The sequence below is a fragment of the Copadichromis virginalis genome, unplaced genomic scaffold (assembly GCF_057382275.1).
Source record: "Copadichromis virginalis isolate Kocher_CV1m ecotype Utaka unplaced genomic scaffold, C_Virginalis_male_GT1.1 unmapped_scaffold_1, whole genome shotgun sequence".
NCBI classification, from domain to species: domain Eukaryota; kingdom Metazoa; phylum Chordata; class Actinopteri; order Cichliformes; family Cichlidae; genus Copadichromis; species Copadichromis virginalis.
In genome coordinates this window covers 7,704,687-7,725,615 of record NW_028188589.1, presented here as the reverse complement: position 1 = coordinate 7,725,615, position 20,929 = coordinate 7,704,687, and the positions used below count along the sequence as shown (strand labels likewise).

At 45.7% G+C, this 20,929-nt stretch overlaps 1 protein-coding gene across 1 annotated transcript in view; it reads right to left on the bottom strand.

Annotated features, from left to right (window-relative positions):
- LOC146679720 (uncharacterized) overlaps positions 1-17,254 on the bottom strand; it is a 39,137-nt gene extending 21,883 nt beyond the window's left edge. The window contains exons 1-3 of the mRNA XM_085450421.1: positions 17,229-17,254; positions 13,039-13,212; positions 12,637-12,810 (exon numbers count right to left, since the gene is read on the bottom strand). Of these exons, the coding sequence (XP_085306547.1) occupies positions 12,637-12,810; positions 13,039-13,212; positions 17,229-17,254 (374 nt within the window). The remainder of the gene's footprint in view (positions 1-12,636; positions 12,811-13,038; positions 13,213-17,228) is intronic.
- Between the last annotated feature and the right edge of the window lie 3,675 nt (positions 17,255-20,929).

The following is a 20,929-nucleotide window of genomic DNA, read 5'->3' as shown; positions in this document are numbered from 1 at the left end:
CTCGCTACGGGCTTGATCCGTCCCTCCTCCTCCCCGGTTGCGGCTGGGTTCTTCTTCGTGGACAAGAAGGACGGTTCGTTGCGCCCGTGTATCGACTTTCGCGGCCTTAACCTGATCACTGTCAAGAACAAGTATCCTTTGCCGCTGCTTTCCTCTGCTTTTGAGCTGCTCCAGGACATGACTGTTTTTTCTAAGCTGGACCTGCGCAACGCCTACCACCTGGTTCGCATCCGGGAGGGGGATGAGTGGAAGACGGCCTTCAATACTCACCAGGGGCACTTTGAGTACCTTGTTATGCCCTTCGGCCTCACCAACGCTCCCGCTGTTTTTCAGACCATGGTGAACGAGGTGCTTCGTGACTTTGTTAATCGCTGTGTCTTTGTGTACTTGGATGATATCCTCATTTTTTCTAAGTCACTCGCGGAGCATCAGGTGCATGTGAGACAGGTCCTGCAACGCCTCTTGGAGAACCGGCTGTTTGTGAAGGGGGAGAAGTGTGTGTTCCACGCGCCTGCGGTGGCTTTCCTGGGCTATATAGTTGAGAACGGAAGTCTACGTACCGACCCTGGGAAGGTGCGTGCGGTGGTTGAATGGCCAGTCCCTCCTAATCGCCGCCAACTGCAACGTTTTCTGGGATTCGCTAATTTCTACAGGAGGTTCATTCAATTCAATTCAATTCAATTCAATTCAATTCAATTTTATTTATATAGCGCCAAATCACAACAAAAGTCGCCTCAAGGCGCTTCATAGATACAGAGAAAAACCCAACAATCATATGACCCCCTATGAGCAAGCACTTTGGCGACAGTGGGAAGGAAAAACTCCCTTTTAACAGGAAGAAACCTCCGGCAGAACCAGGCTCAGGGAGGGGCGGCCATCTGCTGCGACCGGTTGGGGTGAGAGAAGGAAGACAGGATAAAGACATGCTGTGGAAGAGAGACAGAGGTTAATAACAGATATGATTCAATGCAGAGAGGTCTATTAATACATAGTGAGTGAGAAAGGTGACTGGAAAGGAAAAACTCAATGCATCATGGGAATCCCCCGGCAGCCTACATCTATTGCAGCATAACAAAGGGAGGATTCAGGGTCACCTGGTCCAGCCCTAACTATATGCTTTAGAAAAAAGGAAAGTTTTAAGCCTAATCTTAAAAGTAGAGATAGTGTCTGTCTCCCGAATCCAAACTGGAAGCTGGTTCCACAGAAGAGGGGCCTGAAAACTGAAGGCTCTCCCTCCCATTCTACTTTTAAATACTCTAGGAACAACAAGTAGGCCTGCAGAGCGAGAGCGGAGCGCTCTAATAGGGTGATATGGTACTACAAGGTCATTAAGATAAGATGGGGCCTGATTATTTAAGACCTTGTATGTGAGGAGCAGGATTTTGAATTCAATTCTGGATTTAACAGGAAGCCAATGAAGGGAAGCCAAAACAGGAGAAATATGCTCTCTCTTTCTAGTCCCTGTCAGGACTCTTGCTGCAGCATTTTGGATTAGCTGAAGGCTTTTCAGTGAGTTTTTTGGACATCCTGATAATAATGAATTACAGTAGTCCAGCCTGGAAGTAATAAATGCATGAACTAGTTTTTCAGCGTCACTCTGAGACAGGATATTTCTAATTTTAGAGATGTTGCGCAAATGGAAGAAAGCAGTCTTACATATTTGTTTAATATGTGCGTTGAAGGACATGTCCTGGTCAAAAATGACTCCAAGGTTCCTCACCGCGTTACTGGAGGCCAAGGTAATGCCATCCAGAGTAAGAATCTGATTAGATACCATATTTCTAAGATTTTCAGGGCCGAGTACAATAACCTCAGTTTTATCTGAATTAAGAAGCAGAAAGTTAGCGGCCATCCAGGTCTTTATGTCTTTAAGACATTCCTGCAGTTTAACTAATTGGTGTGTGTTATCTGGCTTCATGGACAGATAGAGCTGGGTGTCATCTGCATAGCAGTGAAAATGTATGCTATGTCTTCTAATGATACTGCCTAAGGGAAGCATGTATAATGTAAACAGAATTGGTCCTAGCACTGAACCCTGTGGAACTCCATAATTAACCTCAGTGTGTGAAGAGGACTCTCCATTTACATGCACGAATTGGAGTCTATTAGATAGATATGATACAAACCACTGCAGCGCAGTACTTGTAATACCTACAGCATGTTCTAATCGCTCTAATAGGATATTATGATCAACAGTATCGAACGCTGCACTGAGGTCTAGCAGGACAAGCACAGAGATGAGTCCACTGTCAGAGGCCATAAGAAGATCATTTGTAACCTTCACTAAAGCTGTTTCTGTGCTGTGCTGAGCTCTGAAACCTGACTGAAACTCTTCAAATAAACCATTCCTCTGCAGATGATCTGTTAGCTGTTTGACAACTACTCTTTCAAGGATTTTTGATATGAAAGGAAGGTTGGAGATTGGCCTATAATTAGCTAAGACTGCTGGGTCTAGAGATGGCTTTTTGAGTAAAGGTTTAACTACAGCCAGCTTGAAGGCCTGTGGTACATAGCCGATTATTAGAGATAGGTTGATCATATTTAAGATCGAAGAATTAATTAATGGCAGGACTTCTTTGAGCAGTTTTGTAGGAATGGGGTCTAAAAGACACGTTGATGGTTTGGAGGAAGTAATTATTGAAGTTAACTCAGAAAGATCAATTGGAGAAAAAGAGTCTAACTTAATATCAATGGTACTAAGAGTAGCTGTAGATAATATTACATCTGTGGGATGATTATTGGTAATTTTTTCTCTAATGATAAAAATTTTATTTGTGAAGAAGTTCATGAAGTCATTACTAGTTAACGTTAAAGGGATGGTTGGCTCAAAAGAGCTCTGACTTTTTGTCAGCCTGGCTACAGTGCTGAAGAGAAACCTAGGGTTGTTCTTATTTTCTTCAATCAGTGATGAATAGTAAGATGTTCTGGCTTTGCAGAGGGCTTTCTTATAAAGCAGCAAACTATTTCTCCAGGCTAAATGATGATCCTCTAGATTTGTGACACGCCATTTCCTCTCCAGATTACGAGTCATCTGCTTTAGGGTACGTGTTTCAGAATTATACCACGGAGTCAGGTACTTCTGATTTGAGGCCTTAGTTTTCACAGGAGCTACAGTATCCAGAGTCGTACGTAGTGAGGAGGTGAAATTATTAACAAGATAATCGACCTCTGTTGGGGTAGCGTTCAGATAGCTGCTTTGCTCTGTGTTGGTACAGGGCATTGGAGATGATAACAGTGGGTGGATTATATTCTTAAACTTAGTTACAGTGCTTTCAGAAAGACATCTACTTTGATAAAGTCTACTCTTCACCGCTGTGTAATCAATTATTGTAAAAGTAAATGTTATCAGGAAATGATCAGACAGGAGAGGGTTTTCAGGAAACACTGTTAAATGTTCAGGTTCGATGCCATATGTTAAAACAAGATCTAGAGTGTGATTAAAGTGGTGGGTGGGTTCTTTTACATTTTGAGAGAAACCAATTGAGTCTAATAACAGATTAAATGCCATGTTGAGGCTGTCATTTTTAGCATCTACATGGATGTTAAAATCACCCACAATAATTATTTTATCTGAGCTCAGAACTAAATTAGATATAAAGTCTGAGAAATCAGACAGAAACTCTGTGTAAGGCCCAGGTGGACGATAGATGATAACAAGTAAGACTGGTTTCTGAGTTTCACAGCTGGGGTGGACAATGTTAAGCATCAGGCTTTCAAATGAATTAAAAGTCTGTCTTGGTCTTTCATTGATTAATAGGCTGGTGTGAAAAATTGCTGCCACACCGCCCCCTCGGCCTGTGCTTCGAGATTTCTGGTAGTTAGAATGGCTCGGGGGTGTTGATTCATTTAAACTAACATAATCATCCTGCTGCAACCAGGTTTCTGTAAGGCAGAGTAAATCAATTTGTTGATCAATTATTAAGTCATGTACTAACAGAGACTTGGAGGAGAGAGACCTAATATTTAATAATCCACATTTCACTGTTTTACTCTTTGGTTCAGATGTGGATACTGTATTGTTCTTTCTTTGTGATTGTTTATGTTTAAGTTGTTTGTTGCTGGTTTTTAGTTTGTTTTTTGTCTTTTTGGAAGCTGACACAGTCTCTATGGAGATGGGTTTTTGGGGGGGTAGCAGGAGGAGAGAAGCTGCAGAGAAGCGTGTAAGACTGCAACTCTGCTTCCTGGTCCCAACTCTGGATAGTCATATTTTGGGGGGTTTAATAAATTTGTCCATATTTCTAGAAATGAGAGCTGCTCCATCCAAAGTGGGATGGATGCCGTCTCTCCTAACAAGACCAGGTTTCCTCCAGAAGGTTTGCCAATTATCTATGAAGCCCACATCGTTTCTGGGACACCACTCAGACAGCCAGCAATTTAAGGAGAACATGCGGCTAAACATGTCACTCCTGGTCTGATTGGGGAGGGGACCAGAGAAAACTACAGAGTCCGACATTGTTGCATTCGCATTCGCGATTTCAGTAAGATCTCTCTCCCTCTCACTAGACTCACCTCTCCGAAGGTTCCTTTTCTGTGGGACCCTGCCGCTCAGCGAGCCTTCGTCCAGCTCAAGGAGAGGTTTTCCTCAGCGCCCATCCTCCGGCAGCCGGACCTCACAAGGCAGTTCGTGGTGGAGGTCGACGCTTCTGACTCCGGGGTGGGGGCGGTTCTCTCACAACAGGAGGACGGTAAGCTTCACCCATGTGCTTTCTTCTCTCGCCGTCTCTCACCCGCAGAAAGCAATTACAACGTCGGGGATCGGGAACTCTTGGCCATAAAACTCGCCTTGGAGGAATGGAGACATTGGCTGGAGGGGGCTGCTCACCCATTCATTGTTTGGACGGATCACAAGAACCTGGAGTACATCCGTTCGGCCAGACGCCTCAGTTCTCGGCAAGCCAGGTGGGCATTGTTCTTCGCTCGCTTTGATTTCACCATCACCTACAGGCCCGGATCTCGCAACGTGAAACCGGATGCCCTGTCCCGGCAGTTTTCCACCACGGAGGAGGAGTCGGTACCCGAACCAGTTCTGCCGGCGGCCTGGGTGGTTGGAGCCGTTTCCTGGGAGATTGAATCCCTCATTCAGGAGGCACAAGAGACTGAACCGGATCCTGGGACCGGCCCAACGGGCCGCCTCTTCGTCCCTTCGGCGGTCCGCTCCCAGGTACTCCAGTGGGCTCACACTGCCCGTTTCTCATGCCACCCCGGGGTCTTCCGTACCCTGTCCTTCCTTCGACGCTACTTCTGGTGGCCCACCATGGCGAGGGATGCCAGGGAGTTTGTGACCGCCTGCCCCGCCTGCGCCCAGAACAAGCGGTCAAACCAACCTCCGTCGGGCCATCTTCTACCTCTCCCTACGCCGGCTCGACCATGGTCACACATCGCGCTGGACTTCATCACTGGACTGCCTCCTTCTGCAGGTTACACCGCCATACTAACTATCATCGACCGTTTCTCTAAGGCCGCACACTTTGTCGCCCTTCCTAAACTCCCTACGGCTCTGGAGACGGCTCGGCTCCTCGCCTCACATGTGTTCAGGCTCCATGGGATCCCCGAGGACATTGTCTCGGACAGGGGACCACAGTTCACTTCCCGAGTATGGAAGGAGTTTTGCACCGCATTGGGGGCCAAGGTCAGCCTCTCTTCTGGTTTCCACCCACAGAGCAACGGACAGTCCGAACGGGCTAACCAGGAGTTGGAAGCTGCCCTCCGGTGTGTTGCCTCCCACAATCAATCGACCTGGAGTGAACAGCTGCCATGGATCGAGTACGCCCACAACAGCCACACCTCCGCCGCCACGGGCAGGTCACCCTTTGAGGCATCCCTGGGCTACCAACCACCCCTGCTCCCAGCTATCGAAGGTGCGCACTCTGTCCCCTCTGTTCAGGCTCACCTCCGCAGGTGCCGCCGGGCCTGGCGTGCTACTCGGGCCGCTCTACTCCGCACTAAGGAGCGCAACAAAGCCCTCGCTGACCGTCACCGGACGCCGGCCCCTGAATACTCCATCGGTCAACAGGTATGGCTGTCTACCCGTTTTGTGCCGTTGCGGACGGAGTCTAAGAAGCTGTCACCTCAGTTCATTGGCCCCTTTCCCATAGACTCCATTGTCAACCCTGTGTCCGTTCGCCTCAAGCTGCCTCGTACCATGCGGATTCACAATGTTTTCCATGTGTCCCAGGTCAAGCCGGTGCTCTCCAGCCCGCTGTGTCCTCCTGCCAGGCCCCCGCCGCCCCCCCGGCTTGTGGGTGGTCAGCTGGTCTATGACATCTCCCGCATCATGGACTCCCGGCGCCGCGGCAGGGGTTTTCAGTACCTGGTGGATTGGGAGGGCTACGGGCTAGAGGAACGTTCCTGGGTGCCTCGGGCGGCTATTCTGGACGGGAATATGCTTCGGGACTTCCATCGCAGGCATCCAGGTAAGCCTGGTGGGTCGCCGGGAGGCTCCCGTTGAGGGGGGGGTACTGTCATGGTCCCCGTGCCTGCCCAGCCGGCCTCACAAGGCTACACTTGTGTTTTTTCTCTCTTTCTCCCCCTATCTCTCTGCCTGGGCGGAGCTCACAGCTGGCTCCCGCCCTTGGCTCTCACAGCTGTTGGCGATCAGCTGATTATCCGTCTTCTATTTGAGGCTGGGTCACAGATCCTCTCATCGCGGGATGATTGCGCTACTGACGTTAGTCTACCTTTCCAGCTCCCGTGGTCTTACACCTTTATGCCTTCGTGATTTGTGATTGATGTCTCCCTTTCCCTGTTCCAGCTTATCTTCCCGGACCTGTGACCTCCCCGCGGTACGAACGTGTGTGAGGACGTGAGCGAGCGTGAGAGAGAGAGAGCCTTCCCCTAATCCCCTGGAACCCTGAATTTCCCGTCACTGTATATATTATTGCACGGGTGTGTAAATAAATCGTGTTCTGAGACATCAACCTGCTCTGCGCTTGAGTCCCTGCTTTCAGCTCGTGACAGAATCATCCCGCCAGGAAATGGACTCAGCAGACTCGGCGGCCTCCACTCCCACTCTCGCCACCCTGGCCACAATGCTGGAGCGACACGAACAGATGTTTGTTCATCTCCGTGGCGAGCTCGCTGCTCTCACGCAGGCTGTGGCCCAACGAACACCCCTGCCGGCAATTCCACCTGCCGCCGCTCCTCTCCAGGAAGCCTCGGCCTCAGCAGTAAGTGCCACACCTCCTGCTTCTTCACCTTCCCAAGCTAACAGATTTCTACCCACACCGAAAGCTTTCTCCGGAGAAATTGATAAATGTGCTGGCTTCCTCACTCAATGTGCCCTTCAGTTTCGTCAGCAACCGCAAGCTTTTTCTAACGATGGTGCTAAGATTGCATATATAGTTCAACTACTCCAGGATCGGGCTCTGATTTGGGCTCAAGCTGTGCTTCACGCCAACCCTGACATAACGTATTCTGACTTTTTGGATAAGTTCAAAGGCGTCTTCGATAGAAAATCCACCACGCTCACAGCCGGCCAGCGCCTGCTCGCGCTCAAACAAGGCAAGCGGAGTTTGGCTGATTTCTCTATTGACTTCTTCACCTTAGCTGAACAGACAGAGTGGGGGGAGGAGGCTTTAAAAAGTACTTTGCTTTCTAATGTTAACGAAGACATAAAGAAAGAACTGATGCTTCGTGAACTGCCTTCTTCCCTAGACGCGCTTATGACCCTGTGCGTTCGGCTGGATGACAGAGTACGTGCACACCGGAGCGCGCACACACGGACGGGACAGGAATCACTGGATTATCACGGGGCCTCTCCAGCCGGCCGCGGGCCGCGCGACTCTGACGCCGGTGATGAGGAGGAGCCCATGCAGCTTGGACACTCGCGGCTAACGCCTGCAGAGCGCCAGCGCCGTCTGGCCGCCGGTGAGTGCGTCTATTGTGGCCGTAAGGGTCACTCTGTCTCCTCGTGCCCGACGCTGGCAAAAGGGCGCGCTCGCCAGTGATTGAGAGGGTGCTGGTGGGCGATCTGTCTAGTAAAAACCCTCTCCCCAGATCCTCTCATCGCGGGATGATTGCGCTACTGACGTTAGTCTACCTTTCCAGCTCCCGTGGTCTTACACCTTTATGCCTTCGTGATTTGTGATTGATGTCTCCCTTTCCCTGTTCCAGCTTATCTTCCCGGACCTGTGACCTCCCCGCGGTACGAACGTGTGTGAGGACGTGAGCGAGCGTGAGAGAGAGAGAGCCTTCCCCTAATCCCCTGGAACCCTGAATTTCCCGTCACTGTATATATTATTGCACGGGTGTGTAAATAAATCGTGTTCTGAGACATCAACCTGCTCTGCGCTTGAGTCCCTGCTTTCAGCTCGTGACAGACAGTCCCAAAAGACATGAAAATGGTTAGCAACAGTCGAGCCGCATTGTCTCCAGCATTGCATATAAGTCCCTTTGTACCTCTCCTGATATGGAGTCTTGAAGTACCTAATAATATTCTTCCAGCCATGTTCCTTCCAGCTCATAGAACTGGACGTGGACCACTGGCAGTACAAAACATTTTCCCACTCCCCCACAGAAATAGCAATCCCTGATTCCCTTTCCCATTTATCCTTAGTGTATAAAGTATTATCCTTGCTGGCACTAGAGAGGGCTTTGTATAGTTTAGAAATAGATTTAGTAGGGGTCATGGTTGTGGCATTTTTCAGGATGAGGAAAAAATGCGACTCAGCATCATTGAAGTCGGACAGTTTGCATTCATGATCAATATATGATCTCAGCTGTAAGTTTCTATGAAAGTTGTATTTTGTCAGGTTGTGATCGTCCCGTAAGGCCTCAAATCTGAGCACAATATTTCTATGAGTAAGAGAGAGGAATGTCGTAAGGCCATAGGATATCCATGCTTCAAAGTTAGAGTCGTGTCTGTTTGGAATAAAATCCGAGTCGAAAGCAACCCACCTGAAGATTTTTAGCATTTTGTGTATCCCACAGATCCCACAGTATCCCAAAGAATAGCTGGAGATACCGCTCCTGTGTCATTAACATCTAGAAATTCTTTAATGTCTACCTTTAATTTGGAAACTATGGCAGGATCATTAAGGTGCGATAACAATTTCCACAGTGTGGTACATTTTTTCCTAGCCACCTGCAAAGATAGAGAGATAGGACTGTGGTCAGATAGATCTCTTGTTAATATGTCACAGTCTTTGACCCTAAACCTATCAACTTTAAACATAAAAAAGTAGTCCAGCCTTGCATACACTTTAAAGGAACCAGAGTAATGAGTGAAATTTCTGGTAGATGCATAGCGGTCCCTCCATACATCTATTATCCCCATCTCTACCATATAGGAATTGACTTTTCTAGTAAGTGCTGTTACCTGGTTGGTTGGGGAGGAGGAGTCTAGTTTAGGGTCAAGTCTAAAGTTAAAACCCCCCCACAGACAACTATCCCCTGAGAATCCACCAATAAATCAAACCTATTCCTATAGAATAGCCAATCGCTCCCGGGGGGAGCATAAACATTTAAAATTGTGATTTCAGACCCCTCTATCCATTCTGTTATTCTAACCAATCTGCCTTCCTCGTCACAGAGTTCTTAGATATGTTCATAGTTAAGTGTACCAGAGATAAGTGTAGCCACACCCCTCTTGTGTTTGGACTTAACGGAAGAGGAGAATACATATTTAAAACCCTTTCTTTTCAATCTCAAGTGATCTACTTGGTTCATGTGTGTCTCCTGAAGTAATGCAATCTGGGCCTTCTCCTTCCTTAGTTTGGACAGTATCTTATTCATCTTAATCACGTTCAGAACCCCGTTAACATTAAAAGAGATTACTTTCACTGACTCACTTCCCATAAAGATATATTAAGTTACCACAGTGCATAAACTCAATAGCAGCAGGCAACCCCCTCTTAAAACAGTAACAAGTGAAAAAAGTTAGGAATGAACTGAAAACATTTGAACATAACTGGAGCTTGAAAGCTCCTAAGCTGGCTTCTGACAGTGGAGCACTTCCACTGACACCCTCACAACTTGAAGGGAAACCCCTTATTACTCCCTGAGTTAGGGGGCTTTCCACTGTGACGTCACTCACAGCACGAGAAGCCCCACCCATTTTAGCTCGACAGTAACCATATTTCACCATGTTGTCCATAGCTAATACATAACATTAAATTCGTTCTCTTCACGTCTGTATACTTGCAGCTTCTCTCTATATCCCGCAGCTCCTCGGATCTGACGCGGACGCCGACCACCAACTCCCCGCCACAGCGGGCATCTTTGTAGTTTTTCTCTGGGGGTTGCCGGTGGTGTAATCACCTTTACCGGCAGGCCCCGACTCGCCAGGTCAGCCGTTGCCTCCTCCACCGTGTTGTAGGTTTTCACTCCTTCTTCAAAAAAAACCTTAAGGCGCGCTGAGTAGAGGGTCCTAAACCGTACATTCTTCTCTTTTAGGACCTTTCGTGCCTCTGCATACTCCTTCCTCATAGCCATGATCTCAGGGGGGTAATCGTGGTCGAGGTTGATCTTGCTGGAATTCAGCATAAAACCTTTCTTTTGCCAAGCGAGCCTCAGCACTTCTTCTTTAACCGTGAAGCACAGGAATTTTACCAGGATCGATCTGGGTTGGGAGCTGTCCGGAGGGAGTAATGATAACACTCTGTGTGCTCTCTGAATTTGTAACGGTGTTGATGGTGGGATGGCGAGATTCTCCCGGAGTAGCTTCTCCACAAAGTGGGCCATAGATGGAGCTCCCGATTCTTCTCCCTCCGGCACCCTGTACAGTCTGAGCGACTCCCTCCTCGAGTAAGCATCCAGTGATGTTAGTTTTGTTTGAAACTTTTCCTGCATGCTTTCTTCCATTTGCGCAACATCTCTAAAGTTAGAAATATCCTGTCTCAGAGTGACGCTGAAAAACTAGTTCATGCATTTATTACTTCCAGGCTGGACTATTGTAATTCGTTATTATCAGGATGTCCAAAAAACTCCCTGAAAAGCCTTCAGCTAATCCAAAATGCTGCAGCAAGAGTCCTGACAGGGACTAGAAAGAGAGAGCAGATTTCTCCTGTATTGGCTTCCCTTCATTGGCTTCCTGTTAAATCCAGAATTGAATTCAAAATCCTGCTCCTCACATACAAGATCTTAAATAATCAGGCCCAATCTTATCTTAATGACCTTGTAGTACCATATCACCCCATTAGAGCACTTCGCTCTCACACTGCAGGCCTACTTGTTGTTCCTAGAGTATTTGAAAGTAGAATGGGAGGCAGAGCCTTCAGTTTTCAGGCCCCTCTTCTGTGGAACCAGCTTCCAGTTTGGATTCAGGAGACAGACACTATCTCTACTTTTAAGATTAATCTCATATTTCCATTAAAGTGTTGAATTTGACTGTTTGATGTTCTTTATGATCTCTGGCACCAGTTCATCTGTAGGCTGAGCTCAATCCATCCATTTAGTGAAATTATGTTTAAAGGTCTCCTTGTTTTCTGAGCGTGCACAGATCCTGAAGCAGAAAGCCTGGGTTAATAGAGAAATGATCATCACTGTGATGATGCTCATCATCTCTGACTGGGATTTGAGGTTTTGTCAAAGCAGCAAAGAAAGCCTGGCTATGTTGGACTGGGTGTGGAAGCAGCTCCCAGTTTGAGTTCAGGAGACAGACGCCCTCTCTACTTTGAAGATCAGCTTCAAACTTTCCTTTTTGCTAAAGCATATAGTTAGGGCTGGGCCAGGTGACCCTGAATCCTCCCTTAGTTATGCTGCAATAGACGTAGGCTGCCGGGGATTCCCATGATGCATTGAGTTTTTCCTTTCCAGTCACCTTTCTCACTCACTATGTGTTAACAGACCTCTCTGCATTGAATCATATGTGTTATTAACCTCTGTCTCTCTTCCACAGCATGTCTTTATCCTGTCTTCCTTCTCTCACTCCAACCAATCACAGCAAATGGCCCCGCCCCTCCCTGAGCCTGGTTCTGCCAGAGGTTTCTTTCTGTTAAAAGGGAGTTTTTCCTTCCCACTGTCGCCAAAGTGCTTGTTCATAGGGGGTCATGTGATTGTTGGGTTTTTCTCTGTATTTATGAAGTGCCTTGAGGTGACTTTTGTTGTGATTTGGCGCTATATAAATAACATTGAATTGCATTGTTAGTATCTCAGACAAAATCTCGTCTGTGTTCTGGAGCTTATCTTTGTGTTCTGCAACCCTGGTTTCCACATCATTAAGCCGCGCATTGGCTTTATCCAACTCACCCCTTATTTCCACCAGTTGCGCTTTCGTGTCTTTTCGAAATTCTTTCACCTCTTTCCCAACGCCTCTCAGTTCTTTCAGTATCAGCGTCAAACTTGCTGGGTCAACCTCATCTTCTGTCCCAGAATCCTCGCGGCTAGGAGTGGGAGAGTGGCCTCGGCTAGCCCTATAGGGGCTAACGTTAGCCCCTTCTGTTAGCTGCACATTGCCATCTTCCACGTTTTCAAACGTTAACTTCTTAGCTATTTTGTTCTTTCTGGACATCATTTAAACCCCTTTTTCCTCTTTATGTGCACTTAGATAGTGTATTAATTTACTTGGGGCAGTTTTAATAAGTTTCAGTCGAGAGCTCTCGTACTAGGTGTCCATCCCCACGAGCGCCGGAACCGGAAGCCTTGAATAAAATGTTTAATTGGTTCATTTAAAAAAAACAAAATGTCAATTGATCTGACCTCAGAGTATTTAGTTTACAGTTTAAACTTTGTAGTCCAGCAGACAGAATCTTCACTCCTGAATCCTGCACATTTTTGATACTCAGGTCCAGCTCTGTCAGAGTAGAGGACTGAGAGCTGAGCATTGAGGACACAGCTTCACAGTTTTCCGCTAGAAGTTCACAGACGTTGAGTCTGAAAATGAAAACATGAACAAAGACTGATGTTAAAGTGTAATCAGGGTGCAATAACTAATCTTATATTTTAAGAATCCTTGTTGTTTTATGCTGAGCAGATGTGGTACGAAACAACAGTAAATTGATCAAGTTTACCTCTACTGTTTAAATTGCTGGATTTATTTTCTCAGTTAAAAACAAAACAAAACAAACAAACAAAAGAAAAAAGAATACAAATCGGTCAGACCTCAGAATATTCAGTTTGGCGTGTGGACTCTCCACTGCAGCAGACAGAAGCTTTACTGCTGAAGCCTTCAGGCTGTCGGTACTCAAGTCCAGCTCTCTCAGACTACAGGACTGGGAGCTGACCACTGACAACAAATCTGTACAGACTTTCTCTGACAGCTTACAGCTGCTCAGCCTGAAAAAAATAACAAGAACAACAAAACAATAATATTTATTATCAAATAAAATCTCTTTATATGTTGAATCTAAGTAATCAAATGTGTACAAATGAGTACACTACAATGCACAATTAAATAAAAAAATGTTCAAGAATTTAAGTGTAACAGAAGAAAAATATTTCAAATTAAACACAATTATTCCAATGTATGTAAATGGAAACCAGTGAAGACCAGGTTGATTTAGTGACAGTAGTTCAGTGTCTGCTGGCACAGGCCTGTGAGTACTGCAGTATTACACTTACTACAGTACTGCTGGTCACTTTATTAATTCTAATATGTGTGATTACTGTAAATGTAGTTATAAATAATGTATCACATCCTGGACTCTCATTTCATTTTCTGTCTAAAAGCTGCTTTGGCTCATTCCCCTTTAAAGCCCCGCTCTCCCTAAAGGCCAACTTTATTTTGATTGGATGATTTCATAAAGCACGCTGAAGGGCAGTAGCCAGTTATCATGAGCTCCATCTCCTCAACCTTCTGGTTTAGAAATTATAAGAAACTGTATACCTCATAAAAACCCGTCTTGATCCATGCTCAATCATCCAGGTTAGTAAATCCCAAAAGTTGATTCTGTTCATCTGGACGTAGCGCTTTCAGTGGGAGAAACATTTCGTCACTCATCCAGGTGACTTCGTCAGTCTCAGCTGACTTCTGGTTTCCAACCCTATAAAAAGTACATTTGCATAATGACTGAAACCAGCCCACTGAAGGAACAATAAGGCTGGGAGGTCAGTTCCTTGACCATTAGGTTTGAGTCATTATGCAGATGTACTCTTTATAAGATTGGGGAAAGCTGCAGTCAGCTGAGCCTGAAGAAGTCATCTTGATGAGTGACAAAATGTTTCTCCCGCTGAGAGCGCTAAGTCCAGATGAACAGAATCAAACTTTGGGGGCTCATAAAATCATGATTAGAAATCTTCTCAGATGTATTTTTACATTTTAGATCCACAGCAACAAAGTTCACAGCAGGATGTCTCTGTTCAGTAATTATTATGCCCATTACCTGCAAACTGTGAGGTACGCAGGTAATGTCAGGTAAACACTAGCTGTCTGAAACTGTTCCTGTTAAATGTGTGTATAAAGGAAATAAGCTGAAATACAGAGACTGGGTGGATCTGTGCTTTGACTTTGACACCAAAAATTTCTTCCTGTTAAAAGGGAGTTTTTCCTTCCCACTGTCGCCAAAGTGTTTGCTCATAGGGGGTCATATGATTGTTGGGTTTTTCCTCTGTATCTATTACTGTACGATCTACTGTACAATATAAAGCGCATTGAGGTGACTGTTGTGATTTGGCGCTATATAAATAAAATTGAATTGAATTACATCCCATTTCAGGTACCTAGAACCTGAACCTTCTCTGGAAACCTGGGACGCTGGCGGGTTTCTCTTGCTTACCTATCTGCTCATCCTCTTTCTTTCTGCTCGCATGATGATTTCCTGGTTGAGTTTGTAAAGACTTTTGCTCAGGACCTTCTTGCTGTGCGGCAACAGTGCTAACCACCGTCCGCTGTATGTTTTTCAGTCATTAAATCAAACCATGAAAGATCAGCTTGCTTCTCGTGATGAACCTGTCTGTTTTCGATTCCACACCAGGGTCTGCCCACTGGAAAGTTCAGGGATAAGGGTGGAGGATACTCACACAAACATAAAAACCCAGATTGCAACTCCAACTCTCTGTTCTAGTTAACCAGACCTTTCAGGCTCTTGTTCAATTAGAACCTCATGGAGTCTGAGTTAGCGAGACAGTTAAACATCCCTCTATGCCCCCTTAATCCGCCCATTCCCACTAAGTCATTAAATAACCGAGTGTCCCCTCACATAACTCAGCGCACAGAGCCTGTCACCCCTGGCAATCACAAGAAAACACTTACCTTTTTTGCTTTTCATGCACCTCACAAACCACTCATACTCGGGTTTCCTTGGCTAGAATTACATAACCCCCACTTAGACTGGTCAGGTCAGAGGGTAATCAGTTAGAGTCTGTTCTGTCATTCAAATTGCCTTGTTTCCGCCCGTCCACCGGAACCTGTGGAACCATCAACCAACACTGAGACTGTTTTAGATCTCTCCTCTGTCCCCACCAAATGTCATGATCTTCAGGAAGTATTTAGCAAAAGTAAAGCGCTTTCACTGCCACCTCACAAACCACAGGACAGCACCATAGAACTACTCTCTGGCTCCACCCGGCCTTCTAGCTGGCTGTATAACCTGCTTAGACCTGAGTGTGCGGCTATGGAAAAGTACATTAAGGAATCCCTCGGTGCAGGCATAATCCAACGATTGTCATCTCAAGTTGGAACTTCTTTTTTGTGGGGAAAAAGGATGGCTCTCTCTGGCCATGCATTTACTTCAGGGGCCTCAGTGATATTACCATCAAGAATAAGTACCTATTACCTCATTAGCTCTGCTTTCAGGCCATTTCACAGTGCCACTGGGTTTACAAAACCCCACATCCGCAACGCTTACCACTTTTTCCAGATCAATCAGGGAGACAAGTGGAAGACCGTTTTAAACATGCCATTGGGGGACTACGAGTATTTGGTCATGCCGCCTGGGTTAACTAATGCTCCCGCAATGTTTCAAGATTAGTTAACGATGTCCTCCGGGAATTCCTTGACAGGTTCGTATTGGTGTATCTGGATGATATCCTCATTTTTCCCAAAACCTGCGAGGAACATCAGTCTCATGTCCATGCTATTTTTCCAACGTTTGCTGGAGAATAAACCTTATGTCAAAGCAAAAAAGTGTGAATTCCATTCCTCATCAATAACTTTTTTCAGTTACATTTTGGCACGGGGGCAGGTGAAGACTGATCTGGCAAATGTGAAAGCTTTAACAGAGTGGCCTACCCCTTGTACCCATTGTAGATTCAAGAAGCATCTCCAATGGGTTTTGGGAATAGCAAATTTTTATAGACTGTTCATTTTCAACTATAGTCAGGTAGCTGCACCACTCAAGTCTCAGCATGCATCTGGTCCCCCAAAGCTGAAACTGCATTCACCAAACTTAAGTATCTGTTCACCACGGCACCTTTTTGGTTCACCCTGATCACAGTTATCATTGCAAAGGTGGACACATCAGAAATTGGAGAAGGGAGAGGTAAATGATGCCAAGTGAAAGAGAATGCTTTGGGGGGGGGGGGGGGGGGGGGGGGCATGCTGCTGTCATGGTCTGTGTGAGCGGCGGTGGTTTCCCACTAGACTCTGGTTTCTGCCTTTGGGTGAAGCCTGGTCAGCCTGTCCATTGTCCACACCTGACAGTAATCTACTAGGCTGAATATAACATCAGCACTCCCAATAACTCTGCTAACCTCCTAATCCTCGGATCATCTACTCACCCTTGCAGTTCAGTCACGTTTTCCTGGATGCTGGTCTTCTTGATTCACTCACAGCCACATTAATGCCTTTCGTCTCTTAGACTTACTGGACCACTTTGCCTGGATTCAAAGCTAACAAGTACTCACCCAGACCTCACCACCTGCCTTCCCCAAGTTGCTTTCCGACTGCTGACAAGTAAATGGTAAATGGACTGATTCTTATATAGCATTTTTCTACTCTCCCGGAGTACTCAAAGCGCTCTATACAACATGCCACATCCACCCAATCACACCCATCCTCACAAACACTTTATCTGAACTTAGTGCTTTCTAAGTACATTCACGCACATTCATACTCTGATGGATGCATCGGAGAGCAAGTTGGGGTTAGTATCTTGCCCAAGGATACTTGACATGCAGACTGGAGGAGCCAGGGATCGAACCACCAACCTTCTGATCAGTAGGTCAGATCAGACCAGCTTTACCTCCTGAGCTACAGAAACCCCAAATAAGACATTGAAGATAACCTCGTTCACTTACTGTAACCTCCACCAGTGATCTTTCTGATGCTGCTCTACCTCTGTTACAGTGACTCAGATTACCATCAACCAAGACCCATTTCCGGAAACCTACCACAGAGCCCACTTCATGCTCACAGCTTCAAGTGCTTGACTTCCGCCATAGTTCACAGTTCATGTTAAAAAATTCTCAGTGTTCCTGTCTATTCCTAACATATTCCTAACACGATAGCTGCACTTTAGAGCTCTAAAACTGGAACTGACACATAAAAATACTGAGAACACAGACTAGCAGCCACTGCATGGCCTCGAGTACGTATGTGGTGCGTTCAAAGACCATCAGCATAGACATGGTGGGTTCAACAATATAGGACATAACAATTTCTATGGCGAAAATACTATCAATGAATGAGCCATAACATTTTAGCCATGTAAACATGTTATCAGTGGGCTTTCCAACAACTTGCATTGATCATTAAAGGATAAAATACGTGAGTCGAGGTCACTACGAGCCATGCGAGGGTCAAACATGGCAGAGAACCTTCCAGCAGCATCTTGGTTTATAATCCGCCTTTGGATCATCAGTTTAGGAGATGAAGGATCCAAGTAAAATAACAAGTTAAAAAATATGCAGCTATGGTCACTCACATGGACATCCTCCACACATACATCATGTATATTTAAACCCAGGGAGAAAACAAGATCCAGTGTGTGACCCTTTGTATGTGTGGGGCCAGAAACATGCTGCCTAAAGTTAAAAGACTCAGTGACAGTGATGAGCTCAGCAGCAGTGTTACAGGATGCTTCATCAATATGACGGCTCAAATCTCCCAACCTTCTCCAATGAAATGATGGATGTCAGAAGGTCATTCAATTCAGTTAGAAAGACCCCATCAGGTAGAATAAAATACAATAACTGGTTTTTAGAGAACTGACCATCATCTGTGACTCAAATGCAGAAAAGGAGTCCGAGGTCATCAGACTGCATGTGAATCTGTCCTGGTAAACAACAGCGAGTCCTCCACCACGTCCTAAAAGACGCAGAGTTCAGATGACGGAGCAGCCAGCCGGGCAGATTTCATTCAAGTGGACATAATCAATGTTCCCTCTAAGCTGCGCACGGGCGCAATCCGCTGACACGCTCTCTGCACACAGAGTATCTGCATTGCGCACAAAAAGATATCTAACAGGCTGTGAGGCTCTTGAACTCTCTGCCCCCCTCTCACGGACAATAACCATATCCAACTTCTTAATAGCAATGAACTGGTCTGCATTGGTGCATCATATCTTTATTCTCTTCCCCCTCCTGCCCCCCCTCCTTCTTAAATAGATAACTATCATATCTGATATCATATCTCACAGTACAATAATATTGAATGGGTTGCATTGTTGTACTTTGTCATGTTTCTCAGGTCTTTGTCTGATTTTCTACGAACATTACTTGTCATGTTCTCATGTTGTTGCTAAGGATTGTCTTATTGCATTGGAGTCACACTGGGTTAAATATGTACACTTGGGTTTTAAGGGGTATTTATTATTTTCTTCTTTTTTGGGGGGTTGTATGGAAGCCCCAAACGCAATTTCATTGTTCTTGACAATGACAATAAATAAATAAATACTAAATACTAAATACTAAATACTAACCTGAATTGAAATTAAAATAAATACGTTAACAATTCTGCTTTGCAGTGTTAGTCAGTGACTGGCTGCTCCAGTATTTAGAACGATGCCGCCTTATCCCATAGTCCAGCCAATGATTCACATTCGTATATACGCAGCTAATCAACGTCGCTGACGGGCTATGACAGCGTCCTCATGTGCCGACACCGGTGTTTTGGTTGATGTAGAGTGAAGCCACGTTAATGACAACGTGATCCCGTGATCCAAGGGACCGCTCAGGGAGTTTGTGTGTTCGCTCAGACACATGAAACATTAGAGGGAACATTGGACATAATTCTTATTTTGCTGCCACGTCTCAGTCAGACACATGAAATCTAGAGACTCTTTAATAAAGAGATCGCTTAGAATAAATGATTTGTTTGTTATGGAGCGAACGTTAAGCGGGGCCAACCGAGTTGATGACGGTCGATCTGCAAAATCAACAGCTGACTGCAGCGGCACTTGAAATAAAGACAATGCAGACCTGTGGACCTGCTGGGCAGGGCAGCGACTCCAGAGCTGGGGGAAGCAATGATCGATGAGCAGACATAGCTGTTATCAATAAAAACAGTGAACGTTTGACGGACACACCGTGAGAAAAACTGCTTCTGAGCCACAGAGCCCAGGTCCCAGTCACCGGCGTAACATATTAACTAAATGTCAGGAGAGGAAGTGGACGCAGGCACCAGGATTCTCCCCACAGCCAAGAAGCTAGCCTCTGGTAGCTTCTCAGTTTCACCTGGACGTCGGCCCTCGTTCCCCTTTTCCATCTCTTGAGGGTGAAAGTCCTGCGGGTTGTGAAGAGTAGCACACCAGGGGAGGAAGAGTTTTTCTGTTCAGCTGTTACAGTAGCTCTCCACTGAATCTTTGATGTTAAACCCTTTAAGACCTACCATAGAACCAAGTCTGCCAGAGCTTATCTTTAGATTTTTACATGCTGTAGTGCAGACCTTCCCAAACTGTGGTGCCCGCCCCCTAGGGGGGGCGCAGAGCCATGGCAGGGGGGGCGCGGTATGAAAAGGGAGGGGAACAAAACGCTTGAACACTGCTAGCACGGCGCCCACAGAAACGCAAAGCAGGAGATGAAGCATCGCTGAATATGTTTCCAAACCAACTTCATTCTAAGCCAAAGACTAGAAAATATGGTGAAGCAAATCTGCCCTTTGGCTTCACCTGCACAGGTGCTGAGGTAGGTCCCTGCGTCGGAAGCAGCGCTGGGCTCTTCCAATCATGGACAAACAGGATCCCACATTCTTAATTTTTAGTTCACAAACACTTGTTGTAGTGACTAACTACTCCTGACATTTTGGAGATGTTTGCTCTTTATAGAGTAAAGTTACAGCGGGATACAAATAACATCAGGCTGATCCTGCCACGATTTGTTCCCTCGATTCAAATCACAGACAAACAGGATCCCACAGCTGTTTATGTTTTTGAACCCATTTTGCACAGAGAGGCATTTTTTGAAAATGTATTGACAGCAATGTTGATTAGTATTACAGAAGAAGAAAAAACAACTACCCGTGACGCCTTTGTAAATGGAGGGACAGTAACTGCGTGTGAAACCTGCAGATACTCAGAGTAACAGTATTTTGTCTCTGTCTGCCATTCTGCAATTCATCTCACATAAACAATAACGTGACGTGAAAAAAGGCGCAACCTTTGACGTTGCCAGATGAACTCTGTATTCCTCGTCCGCAAAAAAGGAGTTTTAAAAAAATCTCAGTTTTTGGTGATTTGAAACACTGTTTGGATGAAACAGCTGCGTTTTCAAAAATACCAGTGTAGGTGCGGACGTAGCGTAAAAGATTTAGTAGTTTATTTTCTTACTACCTGTAATTTATTGCAGATTACTTGTATTTGCTTAATTGTTTACTAAATGTTAGAGGTGTGAAATAAACCGCAATGGAGCAAAATATGGGCGTGTGTGGTTGGAGGATGTGTTAGTGCGTGTGTGTGCTGTTCACGCGCCGGGGGGGAGGCGAACGTTTTTCGTGTAAAACAAAGGGGGGCCCAGCAAAAAAAGTTTGGGAACCACTGCTGTAGTGCCATTTTGGGGAGCAGTTCAAGTTGCTATACATCAATACAACCGTTATAGCCCAAATTTTAATAATATGTATGCATTCAGTCCATAGTAACTACATATACATATATACATATACAGCAAAATTTTTGAGATA